At 40.3% G+C, this 21293-nt stretch overlaps 2 protein-coding genes across 7 annotated transcripts in view; both read right to left on the bottom strand.

The window, feature by feature from the left end:
- Window positions 1-2051: 2051 nt before the first annotated feature.
- On the bottom strand, window positions 2052-17691 carry ndufa13 (NADH:ubiquinone oxidoreductase subunit A13). The gene is made up of 5 exons (XM_061920223.1): window positions 17534-17691; window positions 6889-6967; window positions 6743-6814; window positions 6556-6625; window positions 2052-2276 (listed from the first exon to the last, which is right to left on the bottom strand). Exons 1-5 carry the CDS (start codon window positions 17625-17627, stop codon window positions 2157-2159), a joined length of 435 nt encoding a protein of 144 aa, XP_061776207.1. The 5' UTR covers window positions 17628-17691; the 3' UTR covers window positions 2052-2156.
- A 1014-nt stretch (window positions 17692-18705) lies between these two features.
- Window positions 18706-21293, bottom strand: part of LOC133568342 (transcriptional repressor p66-alpha-like) — a 50243-nt gene continuing 47655 nt past the window's right edge. For all 6 annotated transcript variants that reach the window (XM_061920218.1, XM_061920217.1, XM_061920214.1 and 3 more), the window contains exon 11: window positions 18706-19659. In XM_061920218.1, coding sequence (XP_061776202.1) covers window positions 19520-19659 — 140 coding nt within the window. In that variant the 3' untranslated portion in view covers window positions 18706-19519. The remainder of the gene's footprint in view (window positions 19660-21293) is intronic.

Raw genomic sequence — 21293 nt, 5'->3', positions numbered from 1 at the left:
CTTTTAAATTCCTTCCTCTTCTTTCCTGACAATTTAAATCTATGTTCAAGTAAATGTACTTCTTTATTGTAAAGAATAAAAAATACATTTTGATTTCATTCTTCATTTTAGCTTCTATTTTTTTGACAAAGAATATTTGTGAAATATTTCTTCAAACTTATGTTTAAAATTAAAAAAAAATAATATTCTGGCAAATCTATAAAATCTTTAGAATCAAATTTAAATCTTGTTCAAAGTCTTGAATTTCTTTTAAAATTTTTGTTCTGGAAAATCTAGAATAAATAATGATTTTTCTTTGTTAGAAATATAGCTTGGTTCAATTTGTTATATATTCTAACAAAATCCAGATTGGATTTTAACCTATTTAAAAAATGTCATCAAAATTCTCAAATTAATCTTAATCAGGAAAAATTACTAAAGATGTTCCATAAATTATTTTTTTAATTTTTTCAAATAGATTAGAATTAGCTAGTTTTTCTCTTCTTTTTTACGGTTCAATTTTGAATTTTAAAGATAAACTATGTTTCAAAATTTAATTTTAATTTTTTTCCTGTTTTCTCCTCTTTTAAACCGTTCAATTAAGTGTTTTTTTCATCATTTATTCTGTACAAAAAACCTTTCGTAAAAGGAAAGAAAATGTACGACGGAATGAGAAACAGAAATACCAATTTTTTATATATGTATATAGATTTATTTCTTAAAGGTAAATTGAGCAAATTGGCTATTTCTGGCAATTTATCTAAGTGCGTATCAAACTGGTAGCCCTTCGCATTAAGCAGTACCCAAGAAGTCGCTCTTGGTTTCAAGAAGGTTGGTGACCCCTGCATTAGGGAGTCTGTTCTGAAGCCGATAGTAAAGACACGTTACTTCATCACCTCGCCTGGTTATTGACTCCAACCCAATACATTACACGTCGACGAGCAAAATGAAGAAATACTTTTTGAAGTTCCAGAACGATTGGAAACAAGAATTTCAGTTTATACAGGAGAGTTCGAAGGGGAAGGGGTATGTTGCCTGTAAATTTTGTAGAACAGACTTCTCCATTGAACACGGCGGCCGAACGGATATACTCAGTCACGAACGGTCAGCGAAGCACAAAGCGTCCGCAGCGCAGCATCATTCACAACCCAGTATTATGGGCCACCTCGCAAAATGGAGACCCGATGGTGTAACTTATGCTGAGACAAAGATGGCTATGCTGATAGCTGGAAGCAACATCCCGTTCTCATTTGCGGATGTCTACAACAAATCCATGAAGGATATTCCCAGATACAGAGATCGCTCGCCAATACGCAAATGGCAGAACAAAGGTTACTGAAATAGTGAAAAGTGTTGTTTTTCAGTAACCAGCAAGCACATTACAGTTAGTAGAACACCTGTGTTTTTATTACTGTGTATTTAATAGGTGCCGTCGGAATTTCAACTATTTATTTTATTTATATATATAATAAGATAAATATATATAGCTAGAATTCACTGAAGGTCAAGTATTTCATACGTATATATTATATATATATATGAAATACTCGAGTTGGTGAATTATACACCACCCCTCTTAACCACGCCCACAGTCCCAACCACGCCTCCGCCCCAGCCCCTGAAATCGGAGGTCTCAAGGTTGGCAAGTATGGTTTTAATGCAATAATCAACAGTATATAACGCCACTTCTATATTGGTTAAACGGTGGGAAAGTCGTAAATTGAGTCCCCCCTGACGTCGCTGACATGTGCAGTAAATATATTTTGACCCAAATTTCGGAAGTGTTAATATGCCTGCAATCCGATTGACTATTGGCATAAATCACCTGTCTCGATCAGAATGCAACTTAGATCTGAATGTGTCATTGGGTCACAATATTCCGAATAGGATTTTTATTCAAGTTACATTTTTAATCCGATAGTGTCCATGCGTGCATAGATAATGTCTGGTCAATGTAATCCTTAACAGATGTGCATAATGCAACTGTGAGTCATAGGAGCGTTTTATGTAAATGGTGTTAAAACTTTAGGGCCCGATTTATATATTTATAAGACAAATTAAAGTAGATGAAATTCAGGAAAAGATATTTAATATTAGAACATTTAAAACACAGACTTTACTCAGTGGAGGCTCTCATTCGAGTGATGGAGAATGGCGGCCATCACCTCCCGAGTGCTTTACAGATACTGCAAGAAGCCGAAGCGATGGTGTATAAACTCCTCCCGTGGCCTGAGGTTGAACAGCTCCTCGGACAGCGGGGTGACCCAGCGGTCAGTGTGATAAACACTTTCGCCGACCTGTAGGTAGAAAACACCCATCGAGGTATTAGCCATGGCACGTTGACTCAGGGAGAAGACAACATATAAAATACTGTTGGGATATAATTAAGATAACAAAAAAGTTAAGTGATTAAGAAATGTTTGATATAGATATGCTTAGAATAGGCCATGCAACTACAAACCCCGTTTCCATATGAGTTGGGAAATTGTGTTAGATGTAAATATAAACGGAATACAATGATTTGCAAATCATTTTCAACCCATATTCAGTTGAATATGCTACAAAGACAACATATTTGATGTTCAAACTGATAAATATTTTTTTTGTGTGCAAATAATCATTAACTTTAGAATTTGATGCCAGCAACAAGTGACAAAGAAGTTGGGAAAGGTGGCAATAAATACTGATAAAGTTGAGAAATGCTCATCAAACACTTATATGGAACATCCCACAAGTGTGCAGGCTAATTGGGAACAGGTGGGTGCCATGATTGGGTATAAAAGCAGCTTACATGAAATGCTAAGTAATTCACAAACAAGGATGGGGCGAGGGTCACCAATTTGTAAGCAAATCGTCGAACAGTTTTAGAACAACATTTCTCAACGAGCTATTGCAAGGAATTTAGGGATTTTACCATCAACGGTCCGTAAAATCATCAAAAAGTTCAGAGAATCTGGAGAAATCACTGCACGTAAGCGATGATATTACGGACTTTTGATCCCTCAGGCGGTACTGCATCAAAAACAGACATCGGTGTGGAAAGGATATCACAATGCCAAGCCAAATGTTACAACAGCGTGGTTTCCTAGTAAAAGAGTGTGGGTACTTTCTTGGCCCGCCTGCAGTCCAGACCTGTCTCCCATCCAAAATGTGTGGCACATTATAAAGTGTAAAATCCGACAGCGGAGACGCCAGACTGTTGAACGACTAAAGCTTTACATAAAACAAAAATGGGAAAGAATTCCACTTTCAAAGCTACAACAATTAGTTTCCTCAGTTCCCAAACGTTTATTGAGTGTTGTTAGAAGAAAAGGTGATGTAACACAGTGGTGAACATGTCCTTTCCCAACTACTTTGGCATATGTTGCATCCATGAAATTCTTAATTATTATTTGCAAAAAAAATAAAGTTTGAGTTTAAACATCCAATATGTTGTCTTTGTAGTGCATTCAACTGTATATGGGCTGAAAAGGATTTGCGAATCATTGTATTCCGTTTATATTTACATCCAACACCATTTCCCAACTCATATGGAAACGGGGTTTGTAGTCATATGCTCTAAAGTTCCAGTTGAAACTGGGTTCAAGTTCATGCCTCCGCACATACAACTCTTATCTCCTACATTCTTGCCACTGTTTACGTGGCTTCTTTGTCGAGGTCTCAAGGAAAACACCATATATGAATTCAGAGTCCGGGGAGAAAAAAACAGAGGAAGATTCTCGAAAGGGCACGCCTGGAGGACACAACCTAAATGCATATTCATACATTATGCTATATATGGGAATGTCCAGACAGCCCTGTGTAAGTCGGCGTGTTGAATGCTACTGGGGACAGACAGCGCTCAGAGAAGCGGTTTTAGAATTGTATCCAATAGGGAATACATACTTCTGATATTAAGTTTTCGCATCATCTATCCATCCATTTCTACCACTTATTCCCTTTGGGGTTGCGGGGGGCACTGGTGCCTATCCCAGCTACAATCGGGCGGAAGGCAGGGTACACCCTGGACAAGTAGCCACCTCATCACAGGGCCAACACAGATAGACAGACAACATTCACACTCACACACTAGGGCCAATTTAGTGTTGTCAATCAACCTATCCCCAGGTGCATGTTTTTAGAAGTGGGAGAAAGCCGAGCTACCCGGAGGGAACCCACGCAGTCACGGGGAGGACATGCCAACTCCACGCAGAAAGACCCATGGCCCGGGAGTCCTCTTTAAACATCCTCTGGTTCCAGATTAAAAGAATACGTCGACAATACCATCCATCATCTTCCGCTTATCCGAGGTCGGGTCGCGGGGGCAGCAGCCTAAGCAGGGAAGCCGAGACTTCCCTATCTCCGGCCACTTCGTCTAGCTCTTCCCGGGGGATCCCGAGGCGTTCCCAGGCCAGCCGGGAGACATAGTCTTCCCAACGTGTCCTCCTACCAGCTGGACGTGCCCTAAACACATCCCTAGGGAGGCGTTCGGGTGGCATCCTGACCAGATGCCCGAACCACCTCATCTGGCTCCTCTGGATGTGGAGGAGCAGTGGCTTTACTTTGAGTTCCTCCCGGATGGCAGAGCTTCTCACCCTATCTCTAAGGGAGAGCCCCGCCACCCGGTGGAGGAAACTAATTTCGGCCGCTTGTACCCGTGATCTTATCCTTTCGGTCATGACCCAAAGGTCATGACCATAGGTGAGGACGGGAACGTAGATCGACCGTTAAATTGAGAGCTTTGCCTTCCGGTTCAGCTCCTTCTTCACCACAACGGATCGATACAACGTCCGCATTACTGAAGACACCACACCGATCCGCCTGTCGATCTCACGATCCACTCTTCCCCCACTCATGAACAAGACTCCTAGGTACTTGAACTCCTCCACTTGGGGCAGGGTCTCCTCCCCAACCCGGAGATGGCACTCCACCCTTTTCCGGGCGAGAACCATGGACTCGGACTTGGAGGTGCTGATTCTCATTCCGGTCGCTTCACACCCGGCTGCGAACCGATCCAGTGAGAGCTGAAGATCCCGGCCAGATGAAGCCATCAGGACTACAACATCTGCAAAAAGCAGAGACCTAATCCCGTGGTCACCAAACCGGATCCCCTCAACGCCTTGGCTGCGCCTAGAAATTCTGTCCATAAAAGTTATGAACAGAATCGGTGACAAAGGACAGCCTTGGCAGAGTCCAACCCTCACTGGAAACGTGTCCGACTTACTGCCAGCAATGCGGACCAAGCTCTGGCACTGATCATATAGGGATCGGACTGCCACAATAAGACAGTCCGGTACCCCATACTCTCTGAGCACTCCCCACAGGACTTCCCGAGGGACACGGTCGAATGCCTTCTCCAAGTCCACAAAGCACATGTAGACTGGTTGGGCAAACTCCCATGCACCCTCAAAAACCCTGCCGAGAGTATAGAGCTGGTCCACAGTTCCACGACCAGGACAAAAACCACACTGTTCCTCCTGAATCCGAGGTTCGACTATCCGGCGAAGCCTCCTCTCCAGTACACCTGAATAAACCTTACCGTCGACAATACATCATGCACATTTCCCCTGATCATCTGTCTTCATAACTAAAACGTGTGTCAGATGGACTAATGAGTTCTCACTAGGGCTGTGAATCTTTGGGTGTCCCACGATTTGATTCAATATCGATTCTTGGGGTCACGATTCGATTCAAAAACGATTTTTTTTCAATTAAACATGATTCTCGATTCAAAAACGATTTTTTTCCCGATTTAAAAGGATTCTCTATTCATTCAATACATTGGATTTCAGCAGGATCTAACCCTGAGTAGTAGATTTTTGTAAAAAGCTTTTATAATTGTAAAGGACAATGTTTTATCAACTGCTTGCAATAATGTAAATTAGTTTTAACTATTAAACGAACCAAAAATATGACTTATTTTATCTTTGTGAAAATATTCTATTGAAATAGCTTCTTCCCCAGGGCCATGACCACCCTGAACGGACTGCCCCAATGACCCTCATAACTGCCTTCTCTTGGGTGTACACATTGTTTTCTTGCATGCACACATCACACTGTATGGAATGGCCTCAATCTCCTTACCCTGCGTAATGACAATAAAGCTGATTCTGATTCTGATATTGGACACAGTGTGTTGTCAAGCTTATGAGATGTGATGCAAGTGTAAGCCACTGTGACACTATTGTTCTTTTTTTTTATAATTATGAATGTCTAATGATAATGTCAATGAGGGATTTTCACTGCTATGCTGAAATTATAACTAATATTGATGCTGTTGTTGATATTCATTTTTGTTTTACTACTTTTGGTTTGTTCTGTGTCGTGTTTGTGTCTCCTTTTAATTGCTCTGTTTATTGCAGTTCTGAGTGTTGCTGGGTCAGGTTTGGTTTTGGAATTGGGTTGCATTGTTATGGTATTGCAGTGTATTGTTTTGTTGGATTGGTAAAAAAAAAAAAATCAAAAATCGATTTAAAAAAAATTAGAATCGATTCTGAATCGCACAACGTGAGAATCGCGATTCAAACTCGAATCGATTTTTCCCCACACCCTTAGTTCTCACATGAGGGTTTTAATCAAAGCAGCAAACCAATGCACCTTCCAGCCTGGAACGTCCTTCATGATAACCGCCTCCTCTTCTAAATTTTGCCTCATCATGCGTAAGGTCCTGCCAACGAAATAAGACATTTATTTGAGCTATGAGCCCAGGCAAGGAATATGTCAACAAGTCGAGGCATGCCGTCTATTATTGGAGGAACTATGCATGTTTTAATGCTCCAATCACCTGCGGTCTTGCTCAGCGTAAATAAGCGGCATCATCGCTATCCTGGCTTCCAGATCTTCAATTTGCAAGCGCCTGGAAGACAGGAAAAAAAACATGGCCTTTGGTGCGCCAACACATTTCTCTAAAATACAACCGCCATTCCTTACCTTCTTTCCCGGTTCCACTTGAACAGTCTCCAGTAACCGAAAACCATGACGCCCAAGCCAATTCCAAACATGCTATAACCTGGTGAAGAAGGACTGGGATTATGTTCAGAGTAAAGTAATCATTTGCCAATTTAGAGGTCACCTGTGTGAAGTCGTCCCCTCGCAAATCTCTGTTGAAATAGTCTCAATCCAATGGTTGTTTGTGCTGTTTTTGTTTCTGTTATTAAAAATTATTTTATAGGTCAGTCAAAAACCAGCCTGTGCTGGTTTGTGCCAGGTGATGCCCTCCAGACATCGGGTTAGAAGCAGAAAAACGCTAACCTTTAATAACTCAAAAAGTTTAGCAGGACAATCCACTATTTTACCTACACAAAAGAATGAGGCCATTTTGGTATAATCTGGAACACAAATTTGATTGCTGTATGGCTACAAAGAAATCCAGTTGTCTGGTGACGTCATTTCCAATCTGTAATAAGTCAAAAAGTATAGCAGCACAATCCATCATTCTAACTGCGCAAACAGATGAGACCGTTGTGACGGAGTTTTGTGCCGTTTTGCGTGTGCCAGTTTCATGAGGACATCACCTCCGGAAACTCAAAACAATAACCCGAAAAATCTATCATTTTACTGTACACACCCGCACAAATAAAAGAGTTTGACATAGTTGTGGACCGCCAATTAATAGTAACACAATAACATATAAAACATAAATTAAAAACTGCAACAGTCAGACCAAATAATTTTGCAGCACTAATAAATGAGACTATTTTGGTTTGGAGACTGGCTGACCTTTGTTTCAATCAATCAAAACTTACTTACATACAGCCCTTAATCACGAATGTCTCAAAGAGCTGCACAAGCCACAACGACAATTACCTATAAAAGAAACTCTGATAACTTACAAACAAAAACAGCACACACAACCATTTGAACGGCACAAGCCAGCAAAAACAATTGGGACAAGGTGGGGGGCTGGGGCTCAAATATAAAACAATAACCTTAAAAGTATAGTAGTTAGGGTCATTTCTTTTCCAGCAGAAACAAATGACTTGTTTGGGGGAGATTTTGACATAGTTGGGGAGTGTTTATGAATAACACATAATTATACATTATTAACATACAACCATAAATAGTTTGTAACTTATAAAATATAATAGAGCAAAAATGTGAAAAGACTATTTTGGCTTAATGTGGAGAACGGGGAGCTGGCCGACCTTTGATTGACTAATACAATAATCTTGAATAACAAACAACTGGGACTATTTCAACAGTTTAGCAGGAGGGAGTTACAGCGTCCCTTAACACAATACTGCGGCTTCATTACTTGAGACTTTTTTTAGGCATAAACTACAATTTCTGGTACCTCCTGACATCATCAATACTGATATGTGTGTGAGTGCATGGATATAAACACAGGGTTCTTTCATTGTTATCTCCCAGTGGCAGAATGAAGGCCACTTTTAAAGGATTATTTTTGTCAAAGAGGGGAATGTTTAGACACCCCTGGTGTAGAAGTTGACAAAATAAAGATATTTTATGTCTAAGGGGGTTTCATAATGTTGAAATATGTATTCAGAATGGGTTTTTCATGCTCCAGCTATGAAAATATTCAACTTTTTTTTTTTTTTTCCAAGATGGCGCTGCTGTAGTGGCTGCTGTAGGCAGGAGCTCTGTGGTCTTGTGTCATCCTTTTGTGTTTCCCTCTTATTTTCATGTGTTATTATATTTTTTTTGGTCCGGGACCCTTTGGGACTGTGTGACAAGGGGTGGCACTTTTGTGACCTCTGTGGTGCTTTTTTTGTGGACTTCTGGATTTGCCTCCCGGGAGCCTTTTGGCCATGGAGACCAGCTGCTGGGTCTCTGCCACACTGGAGTCGGTTTGGAGGGACTGGAGGAGATGCGGATGAGGGGACAGAGCTGCGGAGCTAGCTATGAGCGCTGGGACGGAGAGGCTTCGCGGTGTCTTGGCTGGGTGAGCAGGTGTCGGACACCTCAGTCACCTTGGACGTATCCTCGCTCATCCATGCGGACTGGACATTGGCCGAGAGTGGAGTCGGCTGTCTTGGTTGCTTTATTGGGTCTGCTTCGGTTTCTGGCCATCCCCCCTCATCCCCAGCGGACAATGGCGTGGAACACCGCAGTGGCCACCACAGTGTATATGTTTGTTTTACTTTTTATTCATAGCTGTATGTAGAAGTGTCTGGTTGTATCTGCTGCTTTAATGTCTTTAATGTCCTCTGTGTTCTTTGATGTTTCCCTCTAACACACATGTAAGAGGGATGTGTACTATGGCTATGAGTTGTTTTTTTCCCTTCGCCTCAGTCTGCACCCCCACTCCAGGGCCCGGGCTAAGACCGATTTTTTTTTATTTTAATCTTCTATTCTCCCCCTCTCCCCTTGTTTACCTGTATGTCATATTTTTTGTAAGGGGCGCTGGAAGCCGGCAGACCCGTCAGCAATCCTGTTCTGTCTCCCTGTAATGTTTGTCTGATCTTGAATGGGATTGTGCTGAAAATTGTAATTTTCCTGAAGGAACTCTCCTGACGGAATAAATAAAGTACTATCTAATCTAATATATCTAATATTGTCGCTATTATTACTGGATTCTCAAGGGTATGTTAGATCCACTAAGGATTCGACTTTCACAATATCATGTGGGGGGGTTGCCCACAAATGCGGTCCTCTCCATGGATTCTCATAGTCATCATTGTCGACGTCCCACTGAGATGAATTTTTCCTTGCCCTTACAGTATGTGGGCTCTACTCATCCTTGCCAACCCTCCTGGATTTTCTGGGAGACTCCCAAAGTTCAGCGCCTCTACCGAAAACCTCCCCGGACAAATTTTCTCCCAAAAATCTCCTGAAATTTAGGCCGAGCTGGAGGCCACGCCCCCTCCAGATCCATGCGGAGCTGAGTGACATGTATAAAGAGCGTGTCTGCCCAATGACGTTATAACTGTAGAATGATCGAGGGCGAGTTGTTGGTTTCTTATGTGGGCAGTTTCATTAACGTCCTCCCAGCGCGGTAAACAACACACAACAACAGCAGTAATTTTTCGTCTACCGTAAAGCAGTTTGTCTACCAAACAGCAATGTTGTGACACTCTTAAACAGGACAATACTGCCATCTACTGTACACGCATATGGTTAGAAAAACAAGGATGGACAATTCAACCCTTAACTCAACAATATGTAGATGAGTATTATGCGTGTGTAAATAAATGAACACTGAAATTCAAGTAAATGGGTTGTACTTGTATAGCGCTATTCAAAGCACTTTGACACTACTTCCACATTTACCCATTCACACACTGATGGAGGGAGCTGCCATGCAAGGCGCTAACCAGCACCCATCAGGAACAAAGGGTAAAGTGTCTTGCTCAGGACACAACGGACGTCACGAGGTTGGTACTAAGTGGGGTTTGAACCAGGGACCCTCGGGTCGCGCACGGCTACTCCCCCACTGTGCCACGCCGTGTGTGTGTGTGTGTGTGTATATATATATATATATATACAGTGAGAGTAAAAAGTATTTGATCCCTTGCTGAATTTGTTGGCTTGCCCACTAATAAAGACATGATCATTCTATACTTTTAATGGTAGATGTATTCTAATATGGAGAGACAGAATATCGAAACGAAAATCCAGAAAATAACTTTCAAGAATATATTTTAATTCATTTGTATTTCATTGAGGGAAATAAGTATTTGATCCCTCTAGACAAAAGCAGTTAATACTTGGTGGCAAAGCCTTTGTTTGCAAGCACAGCGGTCAGACGTTTGTGGTAGTTAACCACAAGGTTAGCACACATGTCGGGGAATTTTGGCCCACTCTTCTTTGCAGATCCTCTCGAGATCATTCAGGTTGGTGGGCTGTCGCTTGGCAACTCGGACCTTCAGCTCCCTCCATAATAAGATTGAGGTCCGGAGACTGGCTGGGCCACTCCATGACCTTGATATGGTTCTTCTTGAGCCACTCTTTTGCTGCCTTTGCTGTACATTTGGATCGTTGTCATGTTGGAAGACCCAACCACGGCACATTTTCATCTTCCTGGCAGAGGGGAGGTTGTCCCTCAAGACTGCACGGTACATGGTTCCATCCATCTTCCCACTGATGCGGTGTAGTAGCCCTGTGCCCTTGGCAGAGAAACACCCCCAAAACATAATGCTTCCACCTCCATGGTTGATGGTGGGCACAGTGTTCTTTGGGTCATAGGCAGCATTTTTCTTTCTCCACACACGACGTGTAGATTTTAGGCCAAATAGTTCAATTTTGGTCTCGTCTGACCATAGAACCTTCTCCCAATCACTTTGTGCATCTTTGAGGTGATCATTGGCATACTTTAGGCGGGCCTCCACATGTGCCTTCTTAAGCAGGGGTACATTTCGGGCACTACAAGATTTTAACCCATTCCGCTGCAAAGTGTTGCCAACTGTTTTCCTGGTGACTGTGGTCCCAGCTGCCTTGAGGTCATTCACTAACTACTGCTGAGTGGTTGCAGGACAATTTCTCACAGTTCTCATGATCATTGCAACCCCACGAGGTGAACTCTTCTGTGGAGCACCAGATCGAGGTCTGTTGATGGTCATGTTATACTTTTTAAATTTTCTAACAGTTGCACCAATGGTTGTTACTTCGATTCCCAGCATCCTGCTAATGTTTTTGTTGCCAATTCCAGATTTGTGCAGGTCAACAATCCTGTCTCCGAAGTCCTGAGAGAGTTCTTTTGTCTTACCCATGTTGGAGAACTTGGAATCTGTCTGAGTCTCTGATCAGGTGTCTTTTATACAGGTGATTAGTTACAACAGGTGTCTTCAATTCAGTCTTCAATTCCCAAGTTGATTGGGAGTGTCTAACTGCTCTGTGAAAGACAGAAATCCTAATGCAAACTAGGGGATAGAATACTTTTTTCCCTCAATGAAATACAAATCAATTAAAATATATTCCTTAAAGTTATTTTCAGGATTTTCTTTTTGATATTCTATCTCACCATGTTTAAATACATCTACCATTAAAATTATAGAATGATCATGTCTTTATTAGTGGGCAAACCAACAAAATCAGCAAGGGATCAAATACTTTTTACTCTCACTGTGTGTGTGTATATATAAATATATTAGGGCTGCGACAACTAATCGATTAAAATCTATTATAAAAATAGTTGCCGATTAGTCATCGATTCGTTGGATGTATGCAATGCGCATGCGCGGAGGTTTTTATTTTTTCATTTTTCCCCCCTAAACCTTTATTTATAAACTGCAACATTTACAAACAGCTGAAAAACAATAATCAAAATAAGTACAAAAACAGTACAAAACAGCGCCAGAGTGGCACTGAGGCTTAGTCTAATGAGGGGGCAGTGAGCCAGCCAATGATGTGTCATGTGCAGCTCACGTGACCACCCTTTGTTTGAAAACATTCGAAAAATGGGGGAGGGAAACAGTACGGATAGTTCAGCGGAGAAACATCTGTAGGTTATAAAAGTGTACGACCTAAGTCATCAAAAGTGTCGGAACACTTTACTTTAAAGACTTCAAAGACGACATTTCCTGCAAAACGAGCAGAATGGACCTCGCATACGTGGCCCGAAGTACAACATTGCTTCGGCAGCACCAGAAGAGGAAGCATGTTGGATCCAGGAATGAAGAAAAAAACCTCACGGTACGTAACTTTTTTAAGTCCATAGTCCGAGTACATTGATCCGTTGTGTCCGTCTTTGTGTGTTTTTAATATGTTGTTAACGAGGAGATTTTTTTTAAGGCAATAGACGGACAGAAATATCTCAGGCTGGTTTCATAATGGATCAATGTAGCCGGACCCGATAAAGCTATATAATATTTGAGTGACGCTTTAGTAAAATAAACGTTATGAAGGTGCTGGAATATTTCATTCTATTATTCACAGGCAGCCTAAAATGAATCCGTTATTATTCAGAACAGAAACGTGTACAATATCTGACCCAGTTCTGATCTGATGAGTTACATTTCTGTGTTATTATTGTTGTATGCTGCATCCCCAATGTCCATTTATTTCATTTAGCTTTTTTTTAATGTGGTGGTGTAATTAGATGGATAGATAGATAGATAGATAGTACCTTTATTGATTCCCTCAGGGAGTTTCTTCAGGAACATTTAAATTCCAGCAGCAGTGTACAGAATTGAGATCGAATTTAAAAAGTAAATAACGGGGTTTTAAATGGGGGAAAAAAAGAAAAAAATATTTCAATAAGAACAAAAATAAAAAAACAACATAAGAAACAAAATATAACAATAAAAATAACAATATAACAAGAAAAACTAGTCAGCAGTGACCATGATATGAAAAAATGTGCCTTTTACATCAGAAACTATTAAATAAATCAACTAAGTATGCATTGAGTTACATGTAAATGTTGCTACTATGTACGTTCATGATATGGATTCTCTCATTTCAGAAAGAAACAAGCCAGCATTAGCGACTTTGTACAAAGAAAGGTGTGCACACAAAAGCAAGCGGCTACATTGACTGATGCTATCCTGAATATGTTGCTAACTGACATGAGGTGACTGTCAATGGTGGAGGATGACGGTTTCAGAAAAACGATTTTAATCCTCAACCCTTGTTACACTCTTCCCTCGAGGACCCATTTTACGAAACTGATGGAGAAGAAGTATGAGCAGAAATTTAAAGCTGTGTAAACTGACATTAAAGCCACCCAGAGCAAAATTGTTCTGACCACTGATGTGTAGCCAAGGAAGCCTACCCCGACAATACATGCCACTACATTGGAGATGAATGGAACATGAAGTCAATCTGTCTTATGACCATGCCACTAGAGGAAAGACATTCAGCATCCAACATTGCAGAATGGTTGGAATAGGTTAGGGGTCGGGAACCTTTTGGCTGAGAGAGCCATGAAAGCCAAATATTTTAAAATGTATTCCCGTGAGAGCCATATAATATTTTTTAACACTGAATACAACTAAATGCGTGCATTTTTAAGTAAGACCAACATTTTTAGAGTATTATAAGTCTCTTTTTTTTTTTAATAACATTGTTATTCTGAACCAAACCAATAATAAATAAAATACTTCTTAATGCGACATCTTGAACTGGTAGGGTAGAAAACGGATGGACGGATTAAAATGCATGAGAATGTTTTATATTTTCAACGTTGTTTTTAACACGTAACATGAATTGATTTACGTGGACCCCGACTTAAGTTGAAAAACTTCTTCGGGTGTTACCATTTAGTGGTCAATTGTGCAGAATATGTACTGAACTTTGCAATCTACTAATAAAAGTTTCAATCAATCAATCAAAAATGTGATGACCAGCGGAATTATTCATTACTTATCGTGTTAAGCAATGTCAGCTAAGATTTATCAGAGCCAGATGCAGTCCTCAAAAGAGCCACATCTGGCTCGAGAGCCATAGGTTCCCTACCCCTGGAATAGGTAGTAGGCAGGTTTGAAATTCCCCTAAACAAAATTATTGCTATTGTGCATGACAATTGTGCACTTTATAAAAAAAAACATTTTTCTAACACTTGCCTTGTTATTGTTATGTTTGGCAAGTCGAAAGGACATGGTGCCAGTATGCGTTTTTTTTAAATAAAGTATTGGAAAGGATAGAAATGTAGTTTTGTCTTTTTTATCCGATTATTAATCGAAGCAATAATTGACAGATTAATCGATTTTAAAATGTATCGTTAGTTGCAGCCCTAATATATATATATATATATATATATATATATATATATATATGAAATACTTGACGGGCTTCACGGTGAAAGAGGGGTTAGTGCGTCTGCCTCAAAATACGAAGGTCCTGAGTAGTCTGGGGTTCAATCCCGGGCTCGGGATCTTTCTGTGTGGAGTTTGTATGTCCTCCCCGTGAATGCGTGGGTTCCCTCCGGGTACTCCGGCTTCCTCCCACCTCCAAAGACATGGACCTGGGGATAGGTTGATTGGCAACACTAAATTGGCCCTAGTGTGTGAATGTGAGTGTGAATGTTGTCTGTCTATCTGTGTTGGCCCTGTGATGAGGTGGAAACGTGTCCAGGGTGTACGCCGCCTTCCGCCCGATTGTAGCTGAGATAGGCACCAGCGCCCCCCAGACTACTCAGGACCAAAGGGAATAAGCGGTAGAAAATGGATGGATGGATGGAAATATTTGACAAATCTATGAATCTAGCGGTAAATATAGCGTATTTTTCGGACTATAAATCGCAGTTTTTTTCATAGTTTGGCCAGGGGTGCGACTTATACTCAGGAGCGACTTGTGTGTGAAATTATTAACACATTACCGTAAAATATCAAATATTATTTAGTTCATTCACGTAAGAGACTAGAAATCTTATACGTCTAGTCGTATGAGATTTCATGGGATTGAGCGATTAGGAGTGACAGATTGTTTGGTAAACCTATAGCATGTTCTATATGTTATAGTTATTTGAATGACTCTTATATGTTACGTTATCATACCAGGCACCTTCTCAGTTGGTTATTTATGCGTCATATAACGTACACTTATTCAGCCTGTTGTTCACTATTCTTTATGTATTTTATATTGCCTTTCAAATGTCTATACTTGGTGTCGGGTTTTATCACATAAATTTCCCCCAAAAATGCGACTCGTACTCCAGTGCGACTTATATATGTTTTTTCCCTTCTTTGTTATGCATTTTCGGCAGGTGCGAGTTATACTCCGGAGCGACTTATACTCCGAAAAATACGGTACTCCTCCTCTCTTAACCACGTCCCACCCCCGACCACGCCACCCACCCCCCGAAATCGGAGGTCTCAAGGTTGGCAGGCAGGGCTTGAAATTGGCACCCGCCCACACGCCAAATGCGGGTAACTTTTGTGATTGGCGGATGAAACTGTCAATTTACCTGCCACATTGGCGAGTAGCCAATAAGACAACACTGAGCAAGTGTTGTTTGTTTGTTTGTTTGACCAATCAGGTAGCCTGTGTGTGATGTGTGTTCTAAGCAAGCCCCCGTGCCATTTTATTGGATTTTAAAACCAAAATGTGGCGGCATATCGCTGGTGTGAAGAGGCTGGTGCCGGCTTTAACAGGCCAACAAAAGGAATGCGAGGACGATTAAAAAAAAGAAAAGAAAAAAAAGACGTTTTAAAACAAAGTGGAAAGTAAGCGGGGATGGCAAGGTTTGCGACTGGCTGGTCTACGACGTAACAACAGAAGAGATGTACTGTCAGGATTGGCGTATGTATGGCTCAGAGAAAGCGAAATCAAACCCATTTCTAATCGGGACAAAAAAACTTAAAGTTAGAGGCAAATAAGGACCACAAGTCCTCAAAAAGCCACTTGCAAACGATCAATTGTAAAGTGGGGAAGACGGCTCCCCGAGAGCTGACAGCTGCGGTCAAGACACTGACATTCATGAAAACAGCGCAGTTGGAGAGGATGAAGCTCCTGTTTCGGAACGCAATTGGAAAGAAGATGAGACCCTTCTCTGACTACTTGTGGATGTGCGAGTAAGTACCAACCTGCTTTAACGTTAGTAGATAACTAAAGTACAGCACAGTGACAGTGCAATGGCTGCAACATAAACTTATATTATGTACAATCTTAAAAAGAGTATTTTCATATAAATGTAATGTATATTGTAATCTAAAATTCCAAAGAAATTAGAAAATGGATATGTAATGACACTACAATGGTATGGATTACAGTTGGGTGTTAACTTAATAAATGAGACCATCAGTGAGATGATTGGCTGTTTGTATTTCTGTTATTTTCTATTCTAAATGCCTGCCACACCAGGTCAGATACAGTTGTAAGACATTATGTAGGCCTAGTCATTAATGAGATTAAGTTGGTTAATAACTCGACAGCACTTTGATGTGTATTCTGTACAAGTTCAAGAACCCATCCATTTTCTACCGCTTATTCCCTTTTGGGGTCGCGGGGGGTGCTGGCGCCTATCTCAGCTACAATCGGGCGGAAGGTTCAAGAACCATTCGTATGCATTTTCTGAGTCGTTTACCTTTATCTTAGGCACATAAAATTTGGGTTGGTAAAAAAACACTACAGTGGCTGGTGGCCCAAAAGGTTAACTTCAGGCCCTGTTGGCAAGTATGGCTCTACAGAGGATGTCGTTGTGGTTTGTGCAGCCCTTTGAGACACTTGTGATTTAGGGCTATATAAATAAAAATTGATAGATTGATTGATATCATCGCAGCCCACTGCAACTCAAGAGAGGATGGGTCCAATCAATACAGGGACGTTTTACATGTGACAATAAAGCTCAGAGCAAATACTTGTCATGATGTGGATTTAAATTGTTTAAAATTATTATCAGCTTGAGTTTAGGTCTTCAACGGCGTGTCTACATGTTCTACAAGGTCGGCCTTTAAAGTAACAATGTTACAAAGACGCTAGCTCGAAGATGAAAAGCTCAGCCACCGATTTAACGGGGTAAAACTAAATTTCCCAAAATTAGAGTTAAATAAATATGCGTTTTGCGATATTTTGAATGTGTGAACGCATAGTCTTCTCTCAACAGCCACATATCAACGCTAACTTAGTTGCACTGTATTAGCATTAGCATTGTAAATCAGGCTGGCGCGCCGTGCTTTGTGTGCTTACCAATTTAATCCCGAACGTAATGGAGGCAAATATAAGCATGAGTATGTACCCGATAGTCCTCTTTTTGGTAGATTTCGCTTGTAGTCAAACGCAGCGTAACCTCCCGCAGGAGGCATGTCCTGCTTCACCTTGGACCCCGCCATCTTGCTCCAGCCGCTGCTGTCCACAACACACCGATGACGTCAAAGAGACGACTCTTCTTCGCTCTATCAGGAAAGCGTGGGCTATATACTCGAGCGCCTTCACATATCTGCGGTGCAATGCAGTATTACAGCTCAGTGTAAAATGATTGTATTAATCCAGTGGTTCTCAACCTTTTTTCAATGATGTACCCATGTGAACATCTTTTTAATTCAAGTACCCCCTAATCAGAGCAAAGCAATTTTGGTTGAAAAAATGGATGAATTATAATACAGCACTATGTCATCAGTTTATGATTTATTCAATTGTATAAGAGTGCAAAATATTGCTCATTTGTAGTGGTCTTTCTTAAACTATTTGGAAAAAAAGGATCAAAATAACTAACTAACTGGGGCGGCATAGCTCGGTTGGTAGAGTGGCCGTGCCAGCAACTTGAGAGTTGCAGGTTCGATTCCCGCTTGTGCCATCCTAGTTACTGCCGTTGTGTCCTTGGGCAAGACACTTTACCCACCTGCTCCCAGTGCCACCCACACTGGTTTAAATGTAACTTAGATATTGGGTGTCACTATGTAAAGCGCTTTGAGTCACTTGAGAAAAGCGCTATATAAATATAATTCACAAAAAAATTGTTGAAAAATAAACAAATGATTCAATTATAAATAAAGATTTCCACACATAGAAGTAATAATCTACTTAAAGTGCCCTCTTTGGGGATTGTAATAGAGATCCATCTGGATTCATCAACTTAATTCCAAACATTTATTCACAAAAAATAAATCTTTAACATCAATATTTATGGAACATGTCCACAGAAAATCTGGCTGTCAACACTGAATATTGCATTCTTTTCACAGTTTATAAACTTACATTCATATTTTGTTGAAGTATTATTCAATAAATATATTTATAAGGAATTTTTGAATGGTTGTTATTTTTAGAATATTTAAAAAAAATCTCACGTACCCCTTGGCATACCTTCAAGTACCCCCAGGGGTACGCGTACCCCCATTTGAGAACCACTGTATTAATCAATTGTGGTGACATAAGTATATGGAGAAAATGTCTACACAAAACAAAGTATTTAAAATGTATCTTTTTTATTAAGGATCTAGGAAAAAAAGTAAACCAATGATAATTTTTAACATTAATTTGCACAATGTAGTTTAGAGAAACTATGCAATTCGGTGAAGTTAGACTTAACAAAACAAATCGAAAAAAATAGCTTGTGCTTCCAATGTTCCAAAGGTAGAGACACTCCTATTTCTCTTTTCAAGAGGGAAAAGGAAAGTCCTTCAGAGATTGCGCTTACTCTCAAAAGATAAAACAAATGAAAATGTTGACAGCAAAATAAAGTAATGGTAATTACAGATGATGGCACCACGCTTCTTTAATGAAGGTGCCAAACATGAAGATGGGTTTAAAAGTTAGGCATGCTGCTAAACAGAAAGAAGAAAACAAAGCTAAAATAAACCCTCTGCATCTGTGGAAACAACCACAGATACAAACATCAGTCCAATAAGAATAAAAAATAACTTATGGTCAATACAAAATAAATTCCACCTTGAATGTAATGAAACATTTTACAACTCCTGTCCTTTGTGATTAGCTTTAAAACAACTTTTCAGTGAAAAAAAAAAAACATAGTCAATTTTATTTTTATTCCAGACACATTTACCAGTTTTGTTGTCATTTGCCCCAATCGTATAAAAACAGGACAGCAAACCTTAAAACTAACAACAGAAAAGAAGAACTCATACCAAAAAAAAGAAAAGAAAAGGGAAATTTCTTCACTTTCAGACTGTAACTGCCGAATATTCCTGCAGGATGCGCTGTTGACCATGTTATTGTACAAATACCGGGATCAATGGCTGTTCTCTTTTGTGTTGGTATTTGTTTATTTCCATGTGTTTGCAGTCTGCGAGATGGACGAGCGTGAGGGGATCATGTCCAGCAGGTACTCTCTTTGGCGTGCGTCCACGCTGGCCGAGGTCTTGTGTCCACTCAGGCTGGGATTCACATAGGCCATGGTCACGCCTGTGGGAAGGAAACACCACAACAATCAGTCACTGGGGCGCTTTTTCTGCATCAAGATTAAAAAAAAAAATCCATCCATCTATCCATCCATTTTCTACTGCTTATTCCCTTTGGGGTCGCTGGTGCCTATCTCAGCTACAATCAGGCGGAAGGCGGTGTACACCCTGGACAATTCACCAACACATCGCAGGGCCAACACAGATAGACGGACAACATTCACACACTAGGGCCCATTTGGCTTATTTTGAGACTACGTCCACATGCACAAGTGGACAAATATTTTGGAGTCAAGCTGAAAGAAATAATTTCTGGATGTGACAGTTAAAGGATTACTTTTTAGTCCTTTTAATAATTATTGTTTTATTTTTGGCAATCATGTTTGTTGTGTTACTAATCATAGATGCTTTTTCCATAGAAAGTTTTTTAAATGTTACATTTTCAATGTCCAATGTTTGCAAACACTTATTGTAGGCAGTTAAACCTGTGAAATTGTCTGATCAAAATGCCTTCAAAAGTGGTAACAAACATTTTTAACTTACATGTTAGGTACTTTAGTTTAGGACCGCAGTGTTAAAAATACGACCCGCGAGTCAAGTTGTGTCTGCCATCGTCATCAGTCTGGCCTGCAAGTTTAATATGAAGTCTGGCCTAAAGCATGTCCAGATATAAATTTAAGAAACATAGCAGTTTTAACACTGCAGAAATGCCACCACACTGAGGACAATGTTAGTGATGTTATCTACTATTTCATATTACACTCTTTTGAGCATACGAGCCAGGCATTGAAAAAATAGACCTAAAAATTAACGATCATGACCAACACGTCACTTTCATCACTTGATTGCCATTCACGGCACCTGAGGATCTTGTGAAATGATGCTGGCTGCTGCCAGAAGAAAAAATGACCAACAGAAAGGCGAGAACCAGTTTTTATTTCTGACCGCAAAGTTCCTGTCCTCACAGTAAAAGTGCTGCTTCATCCTGTTTGCGCTAACAAAATAAGAGTCTCAGATAGCTAGCACAAACAAGCTAGCAAGGTACGGAGTTTGTCGTCAATGAATTTTTTGTAAAGTGTATAAAAAGTAGTTTGAAAGCTGGATAAACAAGATGCCAAAACCAACCACTTTCATGTGGTATTGAACAGACAGGAGGACTTTATTTTCTCCTCCACAATGTAAAATGTTGAAGTTGTCAACACTACTGTGAATCTTGTCAGATTCCAATCAATGCAAGTCATCAGAATCTGGTAATACACCAATTTATATTCCTGTCTTCATGAAAGAAGGGAATCTATATGTTAAAAATGCATGTATTTTGCACACCTTTAACGTGAGCAAAAACAGCAAAATAATTAAATAAATATAAATTATATATATGAGGTAGATCACCTCGACGAGGTCATTTAAAAAGTAGTTCGCCTGCTGAAAAAGTGTGGGCACCCCTATCCTAATCCAAACAACCGTTGCTAAATTAAACATGTGGCACACAACACACAACCTGTTCATTTGACTATGTGGACATTATCAAAAATGTCCAAATACCATACATAATGTAAAATTACACCCATTTACATCCACTACAAGGCATGATGGGTAATTTGCAAAACACTCTCGCCACACTTTGCAATGTTTGGG

This window comes from Nerophis ophidion, linkage group LG14 (assembly GCF_033978795.1).
Source record: "Nerophis ophidion isolate RoL-2023_Sa linkage group LG14, RoL_Noph_v1.0, whole genome shotgun sequence".
Lineage (NCBI taxonomy): Eukaryota > Metazoa > Chordata > Actinopteri > Syngnathiformes > Syngnathidae > Nerophis > Nerophis ophidion.
Note: the sequence above shows the minus strand (reverse complement) of the source record. Positions and strands in the feature narration are given on the sequence as shown.